At 37.2% G+C, this 21,709-nt stretch overlaps 1 protein-coding gene across 4 annotated transcripts; it reads right to left on the bottom strand.

Annotated features, from left to right (window-relative positions):
* Positions 1–133: 133 nt before the first annotated feature.
* Positions 134–21,484, bottom strand: Sec3 (exocyst complex component Sec3). Of its 4 annotated transcripts, none has more exons than XM_067126930.1 (19): positions 21,380–21,484; positions 19,098–19,275; positions 18,544–18,633; positions 18,037–18,132; positions 17,317–17,425; positions 16,616–16,782; positions 15,883–16,110; positions 15,574–15,723; positions 14,932–15,024; positions 14,298–14,538; positions 13,555–13,706; positions 12,529–12,657; positions 8,652–8,866; positions 7,152–7,359; positions 6,797–6,950; positions 5,955–6,100; positions 4,852–4,955; positions 4,322–4,412; positions 134–917 (listed from the first exon to the last, which is right to left on the bottom strand). In XM_067126930.1, exons 2-19 carry the CDS (start codon positions 19,257–19,259, stop codon positions 765–767), a joined length of 2,688 nt encoding a protein of 895 aa, XP_066983031.1. In that variant the 5' UTR covers positions 19,260–19,275; positions 21,380–21,484; the 3' UTR covers positions 134–764. The 4 variants fall into 4 exon arrangements, with proteins under 4 accessions (XP_066983031.1, XP_066983034.1, XP_066983032.1 ...); XM_067126933.1 differs by having other exon boundaries at positions 19,098–19,268; positions 21,380–21,457; XM_067126931.1 differs by having other exon boundaries at positions 21,328–21,435.
* Between the last annotated feature and the right edge of the window lie 225 nt (positions 21,485–21,709).

Here is a 21,709-nt window from a genome sequence, read left to right as displayed (position 1 = left end):
TATTTCCAGGTATATCAAATTCTCCCTCAGTCTCTGAAGTTATGACGCTGCAATTCCAACTATTTTAGGCTTCTTGGTAACCATCAAGGCTCTAAATAAGGCCATTACAATGTTTGAGAAATTAAAAATCTTATGTTGTTGAGATTTATACAAGGTGAACAGTATAAATATAACAATAGAATCAGCAAAAGGAACATTTAAGGTAACAAGAGAGTCTGGAAAGGAAAAACAATAAACTATTACAAATTAAAGCACTACACAGTAGTTATACAGTTTTTTGGAATGGAAAATTTACCATACATGTACTCAAGTTCAAGTTTCCGAGTACATAAGCACCCATAGCCGTAGAGGACAAGAACTCTAGAATGAGAATCTTTTACATTTTGTAATACAAAAGTCTATTCCAGCCTACTTGTAAAATGTTGCAAGTAGGCCTGAAATAAACAAACTGTCCACTCTGTGTCATATATATATATACATAATATACTTTATATAAAATTTAATATACAGCGGTTTATCTCTTGAACGATAAGCAGCGACTAAAAACAACCAACCACTAAAAGAAGACAGCAACTAACAAATTTATAAACTTCCATACAGAATTTATCAAGCATATAGCAATTTCCATACTGTGCCTTTATATCACTATCATAAAGATTATGTCATCTAATAAGAGGCAAATTTATATATATATGATGTACCTTCCTCAAAAAAGGCAACTAATTAACCTCCAGTGTATGGAAGTGTTTTTACTTCCCGCTGTCCTAATGAGATTGTGCAATATCAGAGAAGTAATTCAATATGTCATCAATGGAAAATTCTAAATTGATCATGGCTCCTGGGTAACAACGATGAATAAGATCCTCAATCAGTTTGTACTGACGAATAAATTCCTCTTGCATTGCCCTCCAAACAACCTGAAATGAAGAGCAAGAAAGTAAATAGTTAAACCCAACAAAAATCTAGACTGTCATGTGACGACACGACGGGTTAGATCTTAAGCATAGTATAATTTAGTTCTTATGAAACAAAATTGTTTTTCATACAAACCTATCAAAATCAGCCTTAGGATGAATTCCCAATTACATATCTTGGTTATTATAGGAATAAAAACACCAAGCCTTTCGTATGTAAGGTATCCTTCCTGCTCGTGCACTAGACTGGCCATGTACTAACTAAACAAGGGTGGTACCTAAGTTGAGAAGGGGGAGAGGGACATCCACTCTCACCCAACCAAAAGTACTTGTTCTTTCAGCTGCAATACAGGTCAGATGCGTCTCATGTTCTGTCTTTTTACCACTATTATTTGTGGTTTTGTGAATGATACATTTTCTGTCCATATGTATGCTACTGATGTAGTTTTGTGTAAGAAAGTGCTATTGTTTTTAATTGGAGCATTGCTTTTGGTGCTATTATGTCTCATGAAGGGCAAACAGGAGAACTGTTCTGAAAATTGTTGACATTTTAGTAATTTTATGTCACCTTTAAAAGTAGACCCTCACTTCGTGTATTTCTTTCAGGGGTTAAGTGTTTTCATGATTCATCCTGTCCTTAATGTGCTGAATGGCCTTCTCCACAATGGAAGCATTATGAGAAGAGGGGAAGGAAGCCAAAGAAAGATGCTTCATCTAGCACAGACCCCATGCCAAGTCCTGGAAGTCTAAGAAAGATGCTTCATCTAGCATAGACCCCATGCCAAGTAATGGAAGCCAAAGAAAGATGCTTCATCTTGCATAGTCCCCATGCTAAGTCCTGGAAGCCGCTTCCATGAAAGATGCTTCATCTAGCATAGACCCCATGCCAAGTCCTGGAAGCCTAAGAAAGACGCTTCATCCAGCAGAGACCACACACCAAGTTCTGGAAGCCGAAGAAGACACTTCATCTAGCAAGAGACCCCATGCCAACTCCTGGAAGCTGAAGAAAGACGCTTCCTCTAGCAAGAGACCCCATGCCAACTCCTGGAAGCTGAAGAAAGATGCTTCCTCTAGCAAGAGACCCCATGCCAACTCCTGGAAGCTGAAGAAAGACGCTTCCTCTAGCAAGAGACCCCATGCCAACTCCTGGAAGCTGAAGAAAGACGCTTCCTCTAGCAAGAGACCCCATGCCAACTCCTGGAAGCTGAAGAAAGATGCTTCCTCTAGCAAGAGACCCCATGCCAACTCCTGGAAGCTGAAGAAAGATGCTTCCTCTAGCAAGAGACCCCATTCCAAGTCCTGGAAGCTGAAGAAAGACCCCTCATCTAGTAAGAGACCCCATGCCAAGTCCTGGAAGCCAAAGAAAGACCCTTCATCTAGCCAGAGACTCCATGCCAAGTCCTGGAAACCCAAGAAAGACACTTCATCTAGCAAGAGACTCCATGCCAAGTCCTGGAAGCCGAAGAAAGATGCCTCATCTAGCAAGACCCCCCATGCCAATTCCTGGAAGCCCAAGAAAGATGCTTCATTTAGCAAGAGACCCCACACCAATTTCTAGAAACCGAAGAAAGACACTTGTTCCAGCAAGAGACCCCAAGCCAACTGCTCGAAGCTGAAGAAAGACGCTTCATCTAGCAAGAGACCCCATGCCAACTCCTGGAAGTTGGAGAAAGGCACTTCATCTAACAAGAGACCCCATTGCAGAGTCCTGGACGCCGAAGAAAGACGCTTCATCTAGCAAGAGCCCACATTCAAAGTCCTGGAAGCTGAAGAAAAATGCTTCATCTAGTGAGAGAACCCACATCAAGTCCTGGAAGCTGAAGAAAGAAGCTTCTTCTAGCACAGATTTAATGCCATATCCTGGAAGCCCAAGAAAGATGCTTCATCTAGCAAGAGACCCCATTTCAACTCCTGGAAGCAGAAGAAAAATGCTTCTTCTAATAGAGACCCCACATTAAGTCCTGGAAGCTGAAGTAAGACACTTCTTCATCCAGCAGAGACCTCACGTCAAGTCCTGGAAGCCGAAGAATGATGCTTCACCTAGCAGAGACCCCATGCCAAGTCCTTCCAGAATTTTCTCTCCCCCTGTGTCCATCCCCCTTTTCCCACTCTTCCCCAGCACTGCTGCTTCTTCAGAAGCACAGACTGCAATTTTATGAAAACAACTACACCTTCTTAAGACAAGGATGGGTTACAACAACTGAAACCCCTACAGCAACTGAGGAAGGTCTTCATTAAGTATTACAGGCTCACCTTCCCTCTCAACATTATTTGGAGTCCTTGGCTGAGTAAAGGGATGGGATTCAGTACAGTCTCTCCTATGGGAGCTTGCATGACAATGATGGGACTCCATTCCTCCACAGACCAGGAGAATAGAGTCCCATCACTCCCATGCAAGCTCCCTCCCATAGGAGAAATTGTACTGATTCTCATCCCTCTACTCAGCCAAGGACTCCAAAAAAACATGTTGAGTGGGAAGGTGAGCTTGTAATGCTTAGTAAAAGCTAAACCTTCCTCAGTTGCTGTAGGGATTTCAGTTGTTGTAACTCAAGATCCTTGTCTTCTGAAGGTGTAGTTATTTTCAGAAAACTGCAGTTTGTGCTTCTGAAGATGCAGCCGTGCTGGGAGTGTGGGAAAAGGGGTATGGACGCAGGGAGAGAGAAAATTCTGGAAGGACTTGGCGTGGGGGGGTCTGCTATAAGAAGCGTCTTTCTCGGGCTTCCAGGGCTTGACGTGGGATCTCTGCTGGAAGAAGCATCTTTCTTTGGCTTCCAGGACTCGGCTCTCTGCTAGATGAAGCCGGTACTACTCCAGTGACGACCCGCTCACTTTAGCCTCTCTGGTCTATTACATGGAGAGCAGGGATGGAAGGAAGTACAGCCTCACTCTCAAGGGTTGTGTCAGCAGAGCAGCCTGACCTGTCCTCTGGGACAGTGTCAGTGAACCATCCAGGGTAGCGTCAGCAGAGTGGCACTAGTAAACCCCCTTTTTTGTCTGCTCAGTGGCACTCTCCTCTGCCTGCAAATTAATTAGCCTTGACTGCAGGTTCTAACTTTCATTTAACTAGTAAAAGGCATAGTTGTGTTTGTATCCCTGTAGGAACAAATGCCAAATTTGAAAATTTTGTTTTTTCACAGGTATACAAACAGCAGCCTTTCATATTGGAGGTAGCCCTCCTTATCCACCTCATTTTGTTGTTTCTCTTCAGTTTTCTATATCGAATGTGGGTTGGAAGAACAATGGGTAGTGTTGGTTGGGTGATAATGGGGATATCCTCTTCCTCATCTTCACCTGAGTACCTCTTGTTTAGTTGGTACACAGCCATTTGGCATTTTCAACTTAAGAGTTTTAAATATCACATATATTGTTCCACAGAACCTGAACTAACAAGGACTTTTAGGACTTACCTGAAGCAAGTTACCTTCCTCTGACAGATGTTTCTCCACCTTTTTATACAGCTGATCCAAACCTCGTTTTACTTCCTTCCCTGGATACTCCCTATGACGACAGGGAAAAAGAATTAATATCCTAAAAGTAAACAATATAATTCCATAATTTATGTAAAAATGACAAACACCCAGGGTTTAAAATTGCGTGTGCAATGAGTTTCAAAAAATATGGTTTGCTACAGATCTAGAGGTACTAATTGAACACTATCTTAAAGACCAGGATACACCACTGGCCCTAAAAGATGAAGCAAAAGGCTATTCCTTAAATCAGCTATGAATGGAAGTAAGGAGACCAGCAAGGGTTACAAGACTGGTCTTTGGCAGCAATATACTCTTTCCTACTGCACTTGAGGCTGTGATATTTCTATAAAATCAATAAACTGGCAACCAAACTTTACATTTCACTATAGAATGACATATTTGAAAAATATACCAGTTCAGAGTTTGACATCACTCCTGTTTACTTAGAGTTATGAAAGAATACTTACTTGATAACTTTCCTGAGCTCTTGTTTACTAAAAGCCAACTGATATCCAACTTCTGATTCCTTCACACCACCAGCAACCTTTGCAGTAACACCATCAAAGAACAACTGTCAATAAAAAGTAAGTGTTGTAAAATATGAACACAATAAGAACACAATACTTGTCATAAACGATTTGGTTAGAATGGTATTTATCACTGTCATAAAAACTGCATTATTTACAATAAGCAAAACTCATCACACAAATTAAAAGGACATGAAATGAATAGAGGATTACTGGACATCAACAGAGACAGTGAGATTATGATCTCACTGTGTCTGCTGAGAAAATGAGAGTATAGAAACCGTGAGTGCTGAACCACCCTTTGGACAACTCTGATTTTAAAGTCATTCTGGTACCCAAACCTGCGATCAAGAGTCTCTCCAACTTTCCACAGGTCTGGTTTGATTATCAAAACCTACACGATGTCACTTTGGCCATTTCTGATCCAGCTATTTTGTCCAAAGCCACTTCATTACCAGGTAACTGCTCTGGTGACCAAAATCACAGACTTGATCATTTGTCTTCATGATCAAATTCCATCTAATGGCGGAACTACAATCAAAGCTGATATAGTGGCCAATCTGTAGCAAGAGCTTTTCTCAGTTTCATGACGAATGCCATTCTAATGTGCAGAGCTTTGAACAAAGCCACTCTAACTGCCTTAGCCATGACCACAGATGCACTGGTTCCGAACCGCTGCAGCTTTCTTGACTATTGTATTACCACTTAGAGGAACAAAGTGACTAACATACAGATTTGCTCTAGCCTTTTATAACTAAAGCAGCTCTGATGACTAGGACCAGCCCGGTTGCCAGAGTTCTCCAATTCAAAAAGTTCTACAGCTCTTTTAGCCTCCAGGCTCGAATCTGAGATGTTCCTCTCAGGTTCAACACCAACCTTGGTACAAGACTTGACCCAAAAGGTAGCAAAATTTATCTTTACCCTCTGAGGTTCCAAGCTTCAAAAGCAAGCATCATAGTCCCTATGATTTCCACAAAGCATAGCGTGGGACACTGACCAATAAACGTCAAAGCCAGAATAAGGTACGACTCACGAAAACTCACATTAAGTTTTTCAAGAGGTCTGCCGAAGTACTGTGTGACATAAGCATTCAGTGCCTCTTGGTAACGTTGCTTCGCTTCTTTTCTTTGAGCATCCATGCCTGGTAACTTCAACTGGAACATTAGCTGATGCAAAACATGGTAGTTCTCTGAAAAGAAGGAAAGAATGATAAATGCAGATCCATAAAAATCAAGTTCATAATGGAACAAGTATATAAGTGTTGAAAGCATTCAATGAAAAGCCATCATCTGTACAGTAGCTGAAAAATATAACCAGACAGGAATCTGACAATATTGTGAGGATATTAACTTTTCTCCAAGAGCACAGAGCATGGATACTGTATTAACCTAAACTGCATCCTACCATGCCTTGCTTCATAAACATTTGTAGAGGGGGTGATGAATATTTGTGATAGCATTTTGGAATTGACAGTCTAAGGTCCTTAACTGTAACAAACAGAGGGTGTTGATTTTTCATGGGTTGAAGGTATGTATACTGCAAAGAACCAAATGCATTTTTTCAATTTTTTATTAAGTTTGTTGTATTTCTGTGCACTGAATGTTCATTGTAGTTACGACATCAAATTTTTGGTTACTTGTGTCTTGTTCACTCCCAGAATTTAATTCTTTTCAACTGTACTCTCATTCACTCACCCTCAGACACTGTAAGAGTATCATAGCAGGAATTGTACGAATTTTTTAATTCCAAAATATCATAAATCTTATGGCGTTATTTTAGCATGTTGCCCAGTTAAATCTGCTTCTCAAATAACTAAATAAAACTGTATTAAAAACTTCCAAAAGAAAATATTTTAGAGCAGAAATTCATCCCTTATTAAACTTACCCATTTTGATAACTTCGGGTGGCGTTCTTTGGTGTTCACCTGCTACCCTTGGGATGTGCTCAAACATTGCCATAACTAACCGGACATACCATTTGTCCAAGTCGGCACGCCTCTCGCTCTTTTTGAAGACACTTTCCGCGGTGTGGCAGAAATCCTATAAAAGAGAAGAAAAGAATGAAATGCTTGCTAAACAAATTAAAATATATCCCAAATAAGCTCTTCAAAGACTTAAAATTTTAACATTTTTGTTCTATAGGTATGTAGGTAACTCCATAAAGAAAACAAAAAGTCAGACTACAAATAGTAAAATAATAAATAGGGTATCCCTTATATGAGAGAGAGAGAGATATTATACCTCAAAATTATTAATGAACGGAATGATTCCACATTTCTTCTTGGTGACACGGCATTCTTGAATAGACTGCAGTTGTGAATTCATGAATCGATCAAAATTCCGCTTGGCTTGTACAAGGCATGATCCAAAAGTTGTGCTCAAGAATGATCCAGTGTCTTCTGCGGTTAAAACGTGCTCACTCAACCTGACATATATGTAGAGGCAGCAACTGGAAAAAATGAAAAATTAGCAGCATAATAAAACCCTATATGGCTCATCAATTTCAATTAAATGCGGCCGAATGTATGTAGAAATGATTCCTATGTTTGATACGAATATTATGCATGCTGTTGAACTCCACCCCCCCTTCATGGCTTAAGACTAATTGAAACTAAGATTAAATATGTGCTTGTGTTGTCAATAGGGGGTCTATTCTGACAGAAGAAAGGAAAATGAACAAGCGAAAAGGACAGCAAGCAACTCTTAAGGCCAAGTTATGAGCTAAATTAAATAATTGATCCATGAAGTCCACATCCAATGTCAAGGTACTTATGAACCGGTTGAAAGCAAAGGAACTATAACTTATGTCAAGTTTTCTTTGAGTGATTTAAGATTTATACATGCATATATGTATTGCAAAGCACCCTAGCAATTGTTAAGGGGGCTCTTTTGACTAAGTCTATATCATTCTTCAGTGGCTGGGAATGTATTCCTACTATACAACACTTTGCTGTAATGCTACCAATATATGATCTATCACCTTTCAGGAACCCTAACCCTACTGTACAAAAGTAAGAGTAGCCTGTTAATGTGAGAATTTCTTTGCAAGTATGATGTGTCTTAAGGAACTCGAAAAGTTTACAGCTATAAAGATTTCCAATTGCAATTAAAGGAAGAGATAATCTATAAAGTTAAATAATGGCTTCTCATTAAGGTTCCTTGGTCGCAGTAAGGTCTTACAACCTATAATACTGTACTGTTCAATTGTGTGCATAACCAAATTGCAAGCAAACAACGTACAAAAATAGCCAGCATCAGCTAAAAGTAAAATCTGGAATATTTAAGTGAACAATATACAGTACTCTATGTTATTTTCTTTAGGTTATAATTATAAGGGAAAGAACAGTATATCTCAATTGATAATTATGAAGACCTTCCTAGTAAAAAAAGTAAATTTTAATAAGCTGAGGGTCTACCCTCCTAGTAAATCAAGTAAATTTTAATAAGCTGAGGGCCTATGAAATTAAGTATGACCCATTTACATCTTTCTTTACTTTCCTTCCAGCACAAATCATCAAAACACACATTTGTTTTCCTTTCACTAGAACTTCCATGTTTGTATCTCCTTTACTTTCCCGCAAGAAAAACCGAACAAAAGTTAAGTATACCTTAGTTTTACCAGACCACTGAGCTGATTAACAGGTCTCCTAGGGCTGGCCCGAAGGATTAGACTTATTTTACGTGGCTAAGAACCAATAAAACGTACATCTGTACACATATCACTTATGAACTGGAACTTACTAGGAATCTGCACGGTCATACGTATTGATGAATGAGTTGAGCTGCTGTTCCAGTGTCGTGAAGAGGGCTACCATCATGGCTCTAACTTCCCTGTTTACAAGTCTGCACTGACCCGGGGTACCGGCTGCCCCTCCACCAGATGAAGTTCCTGCTGATCCGCTACTTTCTTCACTGCCACTTGATCCGGGTGTGCTGGCCACAGATGACGGGGCTTTCTATGTGATAAATTTACAGGACTGTTATTACTCTTCAGTATTGAAGCTGACAAGTATCACAGTATTACTTTTGATGGGGGAAATTAAACAAGACTCGTTAGCTAGTAAATTGATACAAGTGCCTAATTTGAAAATTATCTAGGTTGCAATAATCAGCTCAGCTTCCATCTTTAAGAAAATGTGATTTTACAAAAAACAAAAGGAAAAGTGGACACTGGAACCAATTAAGAAGAGCTGCTAGTTTTCAGAATGAGATTACTCCCTGTCTTGAACTCCTCGTCTGATGACGACTTTCTTGAGAAGCTGCATTTAGTCTGAGACGCAGACAAAGCAACATTTTGGAAAATAATCATCAATCTAATTCTCTAGTACATGATAAGATCACCCACAGATAATAACTTATCCCTGCAAGTCATTAGTTAACCAAGTCTGAAATTTGTGGATAAAATTGTGGCACAATCAGATAATAAACAACAAAAGTCTAGTAATGCAGAGAAATGTTTAAGTTGAGGTTTTCTATGTTATAAGCTGCTTGAGTATAGTAACTTTACCAAACTGTTGTTTCTCCTGTAATCTGAGGATTTAATTATATAAAGTTCTGGGTCCTCCATAAGAAACCTTTGATGACTTTGTTGTGCGGTTGCTGCCTATTTAGGTAACAAGGTTTCAGAGTTCCAGACAACAAGTGAATAATTTTAGAATTTTTTTTTTTACTGGCACCAAGAGTCAATGTTTACTTTTATTTTTTGCATAACGGAGTTTTTGTGTTGAAGATAGGACACTGCACAGCAGCTTGCATGCACATAATAATAGAATTTTTCTAAAATGAATAATCACGTTACAGTACTTCTAGGTATTTTCCACTATTTTTTATGCAATATTCTAAGAAATAATATGATGTCAGATCAAAAGGTATCTGGAACTAACAAGTAATACAGTAATACTGCCATGAAAAATTTTTTAAGTCTATGACTTACGACAAAAATATAAAAATTAATGTCAACTCAGCATAAAAAATGTCATATGTTCAGACAAGTGACTTCTCGTTGCGTTAGGATTTTTAAGTGTCAATACAGTTCACAATATATACAGTGATTACGTTGTAGCAAAGCGTCATTATCAAGTCAGAAAAAGAAGAAAAATAGTCTTATCTAAATGAACATGAGACGAAAACATAAGCTGCATTAAACATAGGTTACTGTTGCATTAACTAATTTAATCAAGAGCATTTTATAGAATTGCCAGCAAACACTGACACATAAATACAGTACTCAAGAGGTGCTTCCCTTTAACATACTGCAGTACACTACTGGTTTCCCAAATCAATCAGGAAAGACTTCAACAACATAACTTAAACCTCAAACTTAAAGAATCCAGGAAATTTGAAAGTTAATGACAAAAGATAATTATATACAGTATACTGTATAACCTTTCAGAGAAAAAAATTAGTAACCTTTATAATTTCATTAAAAGTATTAATGATTATAATTCAAGTCTACAATTGAGTAAAGGTAAGAACACAGTAATTCTATTAAATGTACAATCTTTGAACTCCAATGGCTTCAAAAACAGGAACCCTGAAATCTGAAGAACAAAGTAAGTTCAACTCTGAATTTAACTCAGTCATGGGTGATTGTTTAAAGAAGCTCAGTCCTAAATTTAACTCAGTCATGAGTGATTGTTTAAAGGCGGCTCAATTCTGAATTTAACTCAGTCATGAGAGACCCATTTTAAAGAAGGCTCAATTCTGAATTTAACTCAGTCATGAGAGATAGTTTTCTTTTAAGAATTCACAACACACTAAGACTTCTTAATATTACAGGACTATTACTATTATTAAGCAGTGGCAATATGTGCACGCACAACGCTATTACGCATACACTTTGTGAGCTCGGTGAAATAACTGAGCATTCTACAGCTTCAGCAGAAGATTGATTGCATTGTCATGTTGACTTCTCATGACAGCTGATAATACTATATTTGCTCTGGACCAGGATGTTCCAAATTCAGTTTCCGAGCAGTAAGTACTGTAGTTACTTCCTACAGGTTGGTTTTTGCGATAAGCTCAGCAGCCCCATTGAAAATATATAACTATGCATTAAACTCACTCACTTTGGGTTCCTAATAAGAAACATCTGAATAGGATTGCAAGTCGAATGAGGAAACAACGAACACCATATTACACAACCCATACCAGATGGGATACACGTCGGTAGGTAGCTGTGTCATCTAATGTTAGGCTAAATATAAAATTAAAGCATTTGACTATAAATTGTGCTCTAATACTTAAGCCATTTTTAAAATAGTGAGCTTCAACAGATGGTACTATGGTTCTGCAGCTGTGCTACCATATTCCTTTACATCTATGAGATTCCTTTGCCATATTCCTTCATGTCTGTCCAACTTCTTTAACTTTACCTGGCTCTAATTTACACCTCTATACTTAAGAATAAATCCTCTGGGTGAGTAACATCACAAAATACACATTCACTCGCAACTTCTGCTGAATTGTGCGTGTGATAGCATTTTTAGTGACTACAAGCTATCTGGATGTATATGTACAAGGACTTTAAGGCGCTAGTGAAGTTTTGACACACAGTGCTATTATTGTAAAAGCTTTGATGACTTTTTTCAAGACAGTTTTGTTCTGGATTCAGTTTTCAAGTCACAACGACGATTTGCGTGTCAGATTTCCGTGCACGACGCCACGATCGATTATTTAAGCCGCAATTGCTGTAGCAGGCAAAAAATGGGGGAAGTTTGAACAGCAGCAGCAGTGCCTAGTGCAAACATACGACGATTTAATATGCTCGTGTGGTATTTAGGGAAATACCTGAGCCATCGACAGCCATACCGAAGGATGGCATCCCGTCACTTTGGAAGCCACTGTGGCCCAGTGACTAAAACCTCTTTCTCCCCTTTGGGCCGTCCTTGATCTCATTCTCGAGATGTGGCTGTTTCTTTCCTGCTCAAATTTATTTGTGGTGGAAGTCACATCAAGAGAGAAATAAACATATATAAAACAAGTTCTGGAAGGCAAAAGAAGCTTAAAAAACAGGATACATTTTTGTTCATGTCTGAGTTTGCTATTTTTTGGCAAAACTCTCCATGTTAATAATTACACAAATATTCGTTTTACATAAACTGTTCTTATCACATCAAAATTAAGTCGCTACTTCTTCTACATGCACTGTTCTAAATAAATTAAAATTATATCAGTGAAGGGCCAAGTGCTAGAGGTGTAACTCTAACAAATAATGCTAAAAGCACTGCACTGGTCAAAATGCATATATCAATGTTTCTTTGCAATTATTAAGTATAAAAATAAATCTTAAAACTGATGTCTAATTGAGAGACAGAGTGGACATATTTATATTCTAGTGTAAGCTAGAATGAAATATTTGTACTACTTTTTAACATCTCTGAGCAAAGTACAAAATTAAATAGTAATACAGCAATCATGAATCACTGTACACTTGACTGTGTGGTGTACATGTGACAATCCTGAGGTTATAGGAAATTACCAGAACTGTATAGCTACCTATCTAGTACAACAAACCAATCGAATATCTATCACTGAAAGAACATGCAATACCTGGCTGCCTTTGTAAATACTTTAAAATTCTTTAATGTTACAACTAAACCCGGATATACAATCTTACCTCCGTGCCAGCTGCATTTAAATTGAAGAATGCTATACAGAACTCTTGCTCTGCTAGACACACTGGTTGCAGCTCACTTAGTACCCTTTCAAATATCTCGTCAAACTTCTGTCTCTCTTGCATGTCCAACTGAAATGGCATTTCATGTATCAGAACAAGAGCATCAATTAACATACAACTGATAATAGTAACCATCAAAATGTCAGGTGGGAGAAAAGCTGTATACTGTACGGTTTCTCTAAGGAAGACAGCGATAAGAGAGTGAGATTGGTACACTACGGCTGAGGAGCTCAGCCCTGGTGGACGAAAAGATTGATTCAATTTCTGAAAAATATTGAAACTTCAGTTTTCTGAAGAATACTGCCAGAGCTATTCACAATTCTAAGCTGAGGTTTCATTGAAAAATATTAGCATACATAATATAAATGATAAGAAAGGAACAAAAAATGTTAATTAGCAATATTATTCAATCCTGAAGAGTTCCAAAAGTCTGGGAAACTCTGGGGCTTTTGATTAGTTAGCAGCCATGTAAAACAAAATGATGCTTATGGGTTTAGTGGAATATATCCATCAATACAGGACTAGTGCAATAATGATTAGCTTCACATCAGCTAGCCAAAAATTCAATTGTCTTTTGGGGTACCTATACCACATTAGATAACTACAGCTAATCTGGTTGAACTAATAATAATAACAATAAATAATAATAATAATAATAATAATAATAATAATGCTTACATGAGGTTCCACCATCTCTAAACTGCGATGGTGACACTTAAAAGCTTAAAAAAATATAGTTTTTATACTGAGTGGGAACATACTATATATTTTTTAAAATCATATTTTACAATGTGCTATAATAATAAAATGACAATAAATGCTAAAAAAAAAAATTGCAGATAAAACTTCAATAAATGCTATAAAAACTGCAGACGATATTTTTAATCATTCTGACCAACATCACAAGAATGAGGACAGAGCTCATATGAGTCAGTCCTACTTAAAGGAAGAAACACATCAACTTACCTCAGAGCCCCACAGATCGCGATCAACGCCCAGCAATGCTCCCGTGGTGGTTCGCGTGCTTAAAGTCTGAGCCCCGTGTTTTATCTGAGACGTCAACTTTCCAGCAACGCCTGCCATGCTGGCCAGATCTTGACTGGATCCGCTGCCCCTTACTTTGAATAAAATAGGAAAATTGATTTTAGATTTCATTCTGCGACAAGTATTTTAAGAAGTATTAAGAAATATAGAGTCAATAAAATAAAGTTATACACCTCCCCTTACTTTGAATAAAATAGGAAAATTGTTTTTAGATTTCATTTTGCGACAAGTATTTTAAGAAATATTAATATAGAGTCAATAAAATAAAGTTATACATACAAATGTGACAAAAATAAATACTAACAACTTTCACAGCTTGATCTTTTTCCTAAACTGAACCCCTTATCACATAATATTCAATCTGATATAGTCAAATATATCTCTCTGCAACATGTCTTTGCCTATCTCATATTTCTTGGGGTCAAACTGTTTCAGAAAAACTGTCAGGATCTATACATTATTCAGTATATAGGAAACATCACAGCAAATGCAAATGACTGGGACCATATTATCTTTCACAATATATAAACTTGTGGGAATTATTGGACACATATTCCTAGAAGGAAGAAATGTTTCAGTATAAAAAACCAATCTTCAGTACCATATAATTTAACAGAATTATAAAGAATTTTAAATATCAAGTTATACAACACATATAAACTTACATCTCCTGCCCCCAGAGATACGCTGACGTGCTTCTTCAAAGAACAGCCTTATATCCCTCTCATACAGTTTACTTATGGAGTTGGCATAAGTTTTATTCAGATGCTGGTATGCTTTGTGATCCAATGCTCTGACCCAGTGCATAAGAGGAGTGTATGGAGACAGTTCTGTGTGGATGCTCCCATGTCGTGGAAGAGTCAGTTGCTCGGCATGAAGGCTGAGTGTTTCCCCTGGATCATTCCCCTAAAATGAATTTATATTTACGATGCAAATCACTTCTGCTATGGTAAAAGTAGGTAAACTTCCTGGAACCGACTGTTTTAGGAATGGATATCTTATAATGATACCAGAAATTCAGTACACCATATACATATAGTCAAGAAATTGGCCTTGATATATCTAGTGGTACCTTATGTGCTCCATGTTGAAACAATTTTGCTGGTTACCACATCATAAATTTTGTACTTTAATTCTAAAATTGTTAAAGGAAAATGTATGCCATTTTTTGCAAAGTAACAAAAGCAACAGTCTAAGTTCTTGTCTTTTCAGACAAGTTACAAATGTTCATTAAAGATGCACAAAACTTACCATGAATATTTGAAATATATGTTAACCAAAAAATATCCACAAACTTACCAAATGAATGAACAGGTTATTAAGGTGCCTTGATATTATTTGACTGAACCTACTTTTCAATTTCTCAAATCTCTTCTTTTGGTCTTGAACAGCCTGAAAATAAGAAAAGTAACCATGTCAAAGACGAGGCTGAATTTGCTTCTCTTCATTAATATCTATCTTACAAAGCCATGTGACATCTTATGGTTTTTAAGTAACTTCAAAGTTTTAAGAGTGGTCAATGATTTCTTACATACACTGCATAATGGAAAATGAAATCTGTAGGTTTCATGCAATTTTGTTTCATTGTCAAAACACATGTAGGAGTCAGCGAGGTCAGCAAAAAGGCATTTAAAAAAAATAAAAAAAAGAGTGACTTTTTACCTGTTAGCAAGATTCACCACCACGAAAAGACCAAGTTTACACAAGGGGAAGAATTCAAAGAATTGGAAGCTCAAGGTATCTTTGCTTCTATCCTTTGCAGGTATGAGTGAAATTCTTTACTGTCAATATCATCCTCATGACCAATGCTGAGCGATGCCTGGGGCTTCTTGGAATTTCCACCACTCATGTAGTTTAGTCAAAGTATCTACACAAACTTTTATTATAAGGCCATTACCTGAGCACTATCCACTAATTTACAAAACATCTTACAACTCATACCTGTAGTTGTGACAAGTGCATTGGAATTGGAGCACTAATTGCAGTTTGAAGAGCTGTTGCCGCCTCAATGATTTGAGGAAGGGAGCCAGTTTTGTTCAAATCTGCCTCTAACAAAACTTGTTGATGTCGCTGATGGAGTTCTAACTGATTCTGAAACATGAAAATTCAAGTTTTTATCGATGCAAACGTTAAAATGGTATCTTCAAAAGAGGGGAAACAACATATTGCAAGTAGATACAATCCATGTGTAAATGTATGGGATTTGAGAACTGAAAAAACAAGCAAATATAGTGCATGTACAAAACTTACAATTAATTTATCCAGCTCCTCTAAGAGTTTAGAATTATTAGCATTCGTCTGCTCTATGGAAGTGTTCTTGTCCGCCATCTTTTCAATGGAGTCCTTTACGTGCTGCAGGATCTCGTCGTACGAATCAAGCCGACTCTCAATCTTTTCTGCTTCCGTGTAAGCTGCATCAATCATATCCATCAGAGCCTCTACCTGGGCTTCTGATGCCATCATACTGTGAATGTTAGCCTGGAATGTAAACATAATTCTTTAGTTCAGAAACAAGAAGACGGTGAATGTAACTGACATACAAGTATGTCTGTATAAACACAGTCAACTTACCATGGACTAAACTTACCATGGCAAGGCTTTGGTGAAAGCAAATTATAAACAATTTTGTCCCTATCAAACACTCGCTACCAGATTTCAAAATTTAAATTGCCAAAAATATAATCTGACATCCTCTCCAAGAAATTAAAATATATGTTGTGTTACCAAGCAACACTTTCATTTGAATAAATTTTTCACTGCGCTACTAACAATTCCTACAATAAATTCCAGATATTTTAGCTTATTTTCAAGTACTTCTGGTATGACAAGATACAGTTATATTTCATTATAAGTTATGTTACTAAATCAAAGCAAATATTCTATTAGTAACTGCCTGGACCCATTTTACATAACACCAACATCCAGTTAATAAACAAACCATATCTAAAATTTCTTCCTTAAATCTTATCTGTAACATACTTACCCCATCAAGTACAGACAGATCACGAGACAGCTGTTCAGCAAAGGCCTCGGCATTACTGACAGCCGAGTCACATTGTTCCATCAGTCTTTCTAAATCTAGCTGTTCTTTTTCTGACAACGCCCGATAATCACCTTCATCCTCTAACGCGGCTTCAACTGTGTCAAAAGCTGGAAAAGCAAATGTAAAAAGACAAAAATAAGGGTCCAAGCAAAATTGTAAGGTCGCTTACGCATGGAAAAACTTTCATTGCAGATCCAGTGTGCATTAATTTTGTCAGTATACATGTGAATGGCATATAAAAACAATATACGTACATTAATTAAAACTACTTAGAAATACTTGTGGCATCTCATTAATTATTAAATAATAATAAATTACAATTATTATTGTTACTGATACTGTATTAGTATGCAGTTTACCCTCGCTATATAATGAAATAGAAAAGGTCACTATGCCAAGTTGTGCAAAGAATGAAATTAAAGAAGTGAAGGGAACTGAAAAACCATCTGTGAACATCAGATATGAAATGTTTAACCATCAAGTTTGCATTAGCAAATCCTATTCAACATTACCAACTTGCCATTAAGAGCATGCTGTCTATACAGTAACATGCTTTTCCTACTTTTACGTGAAAGCTAATTTCATGTACGACTCGCCACATTTTTATCATAATGCAAAAAATATAATATTAGAAAACATACCTGCAGTAGTCACATCGCCACTGTCAGCAAATGCAGCATTTTCTTCAATTAAGTCAGAAGGAATATTAATAAACTGTGGTTTCTGCTTCGGTAGGTAACGACAGCAAAGCTGCAAAGAAAGCACAGAAATTAGATGTAATCTCCCAAAAAAAAATTGGTTAAAAATTGCTGCTTTATAGCTACACACTGACTGAAATGTGGCTATAACCTTGCACTGATAAATGAAAGGAAGAGTAAGCACCTTCTTAAAAGTATGTGTCTGAATTTATGACAAATATTATAGCCAAAAAAGTGGGATTTGTACCATTTTATTATATCTTTTAAGGCAAGCAAAGCAAACTGACGTTACCAGCAAAGCTAGACCCCTGAAAACATACAACTTGAAAATAAGAGAGCAATAATTCGGATTTTAACAAGTAAAGTGTATAATATTTCCTCTTAAAATAAGATGGCAAGTCTCTTAGATTTATGGATTTTAAGCTATCAAAATATTCAGTCTTAACACTCCAATAAAAGGTAACAGATGAGTCAACAAATGCAATACAATGAACAACGACAACAAACATTGCTAAATTTTCACACACGTAGATTGTGAGTCCCTCTGTTCTTCGCAAATTTGAAAGAATATGAGACAAATAAGGATTACATGGTATCAACATTTCTTATTTCAATAAGCCTAGGTCTAAATTAAAACATAAAGGATGGCAAATTCCAACTTACCTTCCAAAGAACTTGAATAAAGGCATTCTTGTCAGGAGTGCTGTTCGCAACCCACTTGTAAACGCGATCAAAAGTCAGATCAAGCTCTGCCGTATCCTGGAAGTATTTGCACAAAAATAAGAAAATCCTTCGCTAATACCTGACTTTTCCTCCAACAACAAAGCACAGATGATTATCAATTTTCATTTTACCTTGGTATACAAAGTTCAAGCTTTTTATAATGAGTTAGCCACACAACTCTTAAGACTGCTTTTTTTTGCATGGTTCCATATTTCTTCTACTAAAACAAAGATAAACAAAAACATTCATCAGAATTCAAGTCAGCAATACAAACACTGGCCCCAACAAAACGATCAAGCATCTAAATACTTCATTTCACCTGGGACACCTTTACTGTTCATAGGCACTTCTCCCTACAACAGCATCCATCATTCTCTCAAAATAGTAACCACAATTACAAAAATAAGATTAATATACTGCTTTATATCTAAACAAACATAATCTTACCTTATTCTCATCTCTCCCATCAACTACCTGCAACTCACGAAGGAGCCAAGAGTTTTTCTTCTTATATATATCCTTGTCTGTCTTTTTGACCTGAAAAACAAATAAGTATAAATTTTACAGTTCTAAAGTGAAAATTATCTTTTACAATACTAAGGATATCTCAGCTTTGTTCTATAGTGAAATTTATCTTTGACAATACTAAGAATATCTCAACTTTAAAGTTTTTATAAGTGTTTCTACACAAATACGATTCTTTTAATCTCCATAAACCTGAATCTATATGCAAAGTAATAACATGATCCTACACTAACTGTCAAATAGACAGCACCAATACGATCATAAGTTTAAACAGCCAAGTACAGAGATTCACCTAAATCTTAAATAGGTAAGTGTTCTTAAGTATGCTTTTGTGGTGTAAAAATGGATGCTAATAAGAAGAGTCAAGTTTCATTTTCCATCAAAAATGTACGAACCAGTTTTTGGAGTTTGACGTTTGCCCTACCTACTTTTCGGCGCTTGCCATACCGTACTTGTTTTTCACCTAGTATATTTACCTGGTGAACTGTAGCACTGACTGGTTTTTCCTTATTTATGGTGGCACACAGGAAACTGGTTTTCTTTTTCTTCCCAGGCTTCGTAACATACAGGACTCCAATAAGACGTTCTTCGGTAGGCTCAAAGACATCACGCTGGAGACTATGGCGAATAGTTGCCATGTTTTCGCCCTAAAAGCTTCAAAGAAATTAGCATAGGATTAGCTGAAATAACAGATTCATAAAAACTGGTATTTACATCACAACTATTACTGTAAAAATGTTTTTCAACAATCCCTGAAGTTTACTATTATTATTGTGATATTTGCTATGTTCTTCTAGATCACGGTTTGTATTTCAAATCCAGTAAGTGCCCAAGAACAAAGATAACAAAGAATCTAGAGGATACAGGTAGACCATCGATTTTCCGGCATCCTTGGTTCCTAGGCCATGCTGGATTTTCGATTTTCCCGGACCAGTGAGGTTCCCCTCTTGCCAACATACTAAACAAATATTAAATATAAATTAAATTAAATGGAATACAGGTATAAACGATTAAATAATGAAATCTACAAAGGGGTGCATCTTCCGAACAGGCTAATTACCTTCTACTGTACTGTACTAGTTTTCCTGCATTTGTCATGCCCATTTTTTATGCAAAACTGACTGCTATTGTGCTCTGTCATTTTTAAAACATGTGACATATAACATGGATCTTAGACAAGGTATGATCATTTACCCAATATTAGGCCTATATCATGTGATTCAGCAAGACTTTCTTCGTCGATAATGCTGTACAGTACAGTATATGCTTCTTTATAGCAATTCTTACAAAATCTTTCTTCTTAAGAGTTACCAAAAATATAAGCAAAATTAGCAAATAATGCAACAATATTCGATAATCACTACCAGCATTAACAAAGCCAACAAACAGAATGAGCGCTGGAACAATCAGTGCCATCTATCAGCCGCCCAGTAAACTAGTCTAGCGGCGGTGGAAATTTTAAAGTTTTGATGGGCAATTCAAAGCTCCAATCGTAATTTTGTCCTGATTAAAAGAGGCACTGGACCAGCCAATACTGGAAAATCCATGGTCAACTTGCACAGGCAGTCCCCAGATATTGGCAGGCTTGGTTATCGGCGATCTGGTTTTATGGCGCTTGTCTAGCACGAAAATCAGTGATTTTTGGCGGCAACATGCGCCGATTTCCGCTTATCGCCACCGATAATCGGGTATTGGCACCGATACATACCTAACAGAAGTGCCTACCTCCGGTTATCGGCGCTGAAAATCGCTGATTTTCAATTATCGGCGATTTTCGCTTATTGTCATGCCGTCGGAACGAAACCCCCACTGATAACCGGGGAGTGACTGTACCTCCCTTTCAAAACTGCAGCACAAACTTCTCAACTCCCTGCAAGCACCTAGGTTAACACTCCTCGTCTAAAGCACCTGAGACAAATCCAATCTACAGCCCCTGACTGCAAACATGGCAAAATTGTAACCAGTAAACACCCCTACAGTCCAGCAAACACCCCTAAATATACCAACCTAACGTACCGTAGGGGCATTTACTGGTTACAATTTTGCCGTATTAGCTATGGAGGGAGGTGGTGGGCTCGCTGCGGAATGTCGGCTTACACCTACCCCGCATTAGGTAATTCAAGTCGTGTAGTCTTCAAAGGTCAATTACAGTTCAGTTACAGCCGGCCGACAAAATATTACTTTAAATTCTTGCAAAGCAAGTAAACTAACATAAGAGAACGTCAAATGCCATAGTCTAGCTCACAGCGGACAGCCGGCTTAGAATTACCAATATAAAAAGGGGAACAAAATAAAAAAATCTAATAAATACACATACACACACATATATACATATATGAAAACTAGTGACCCTCCATGAAATTTTTCTAGTGCAACAATTACCGAACCAGAGGGCCGCGGTAGTAGTCTTCAGTTTTACCATATTCACTTCAAATGCCTGATACCTGTATTATTCTATCTGCCTGTTTTACGATTTATTAATAAATTACCATTCTTGCTCATGTAACAGGCTATAGTCTTGGCTATAACGAAGAAAAGTCTGAATTCATTACACACAAAAATACGACTATTACCCGTAATTAGTGTCATTGCAATTAGGCTACGCCTTCAACAACTGACGACTGGTTATCAAGATAATTTAACCCACAGCTGATAAATTAACATCTACTTCATTAATCTGCCTTATTTTGTCACGGAATAACGTACCTGGTGGATAATCTTCGTCAAAATAAGAATGAAATGCCAAAAAATCACACACCTTAGGGGGAGTGTCGGGTCTATGAAGTGTCAATCGACTTCCCTTGTTTACATTTCTTCTTCTTGGTTTGGCGAACGTAGACTTGAAGGCTATTCTGAAACTGTGATTCTGTAATTGCTATTTAAAAAGGTTTATATACATTCTAAATCAATCGTTTTGTTATATAATTCCCCACATGAAATTATTTAAATAGTTTATTTTGTATTTAATGTGAAACAACTCACCTAAAGAATGTTTTCAAGCATATGTGTGGCCACTCTTTCCCTTGCCAGTTCTTGGCAGATGTCTTTGAAGGCTGTAATTGGCGATCGTTACCTGGATTTTAGAGAT

Source organism: Macrobrachium rosenbergii, chromosome 25, assembly GCF_040412425.1.
Source record: "Macrobrachium rosenbergii isolate ZJJX-2024 chromosome 25, ASM4041242v1, whole genome shotgun sequence".
NCBI classification, from domain to species: Eukaryota; Metazoa; Arthropoda; class Malacostraca; order Decapoda; family Palaemonidae; genus Macrobrachium; species Macrobrachium rosenbergii.
Note: the sequence above shows the minus strand (reverse complement) of the source record. Positions and strands in the feature narration are given on the sequence as shown.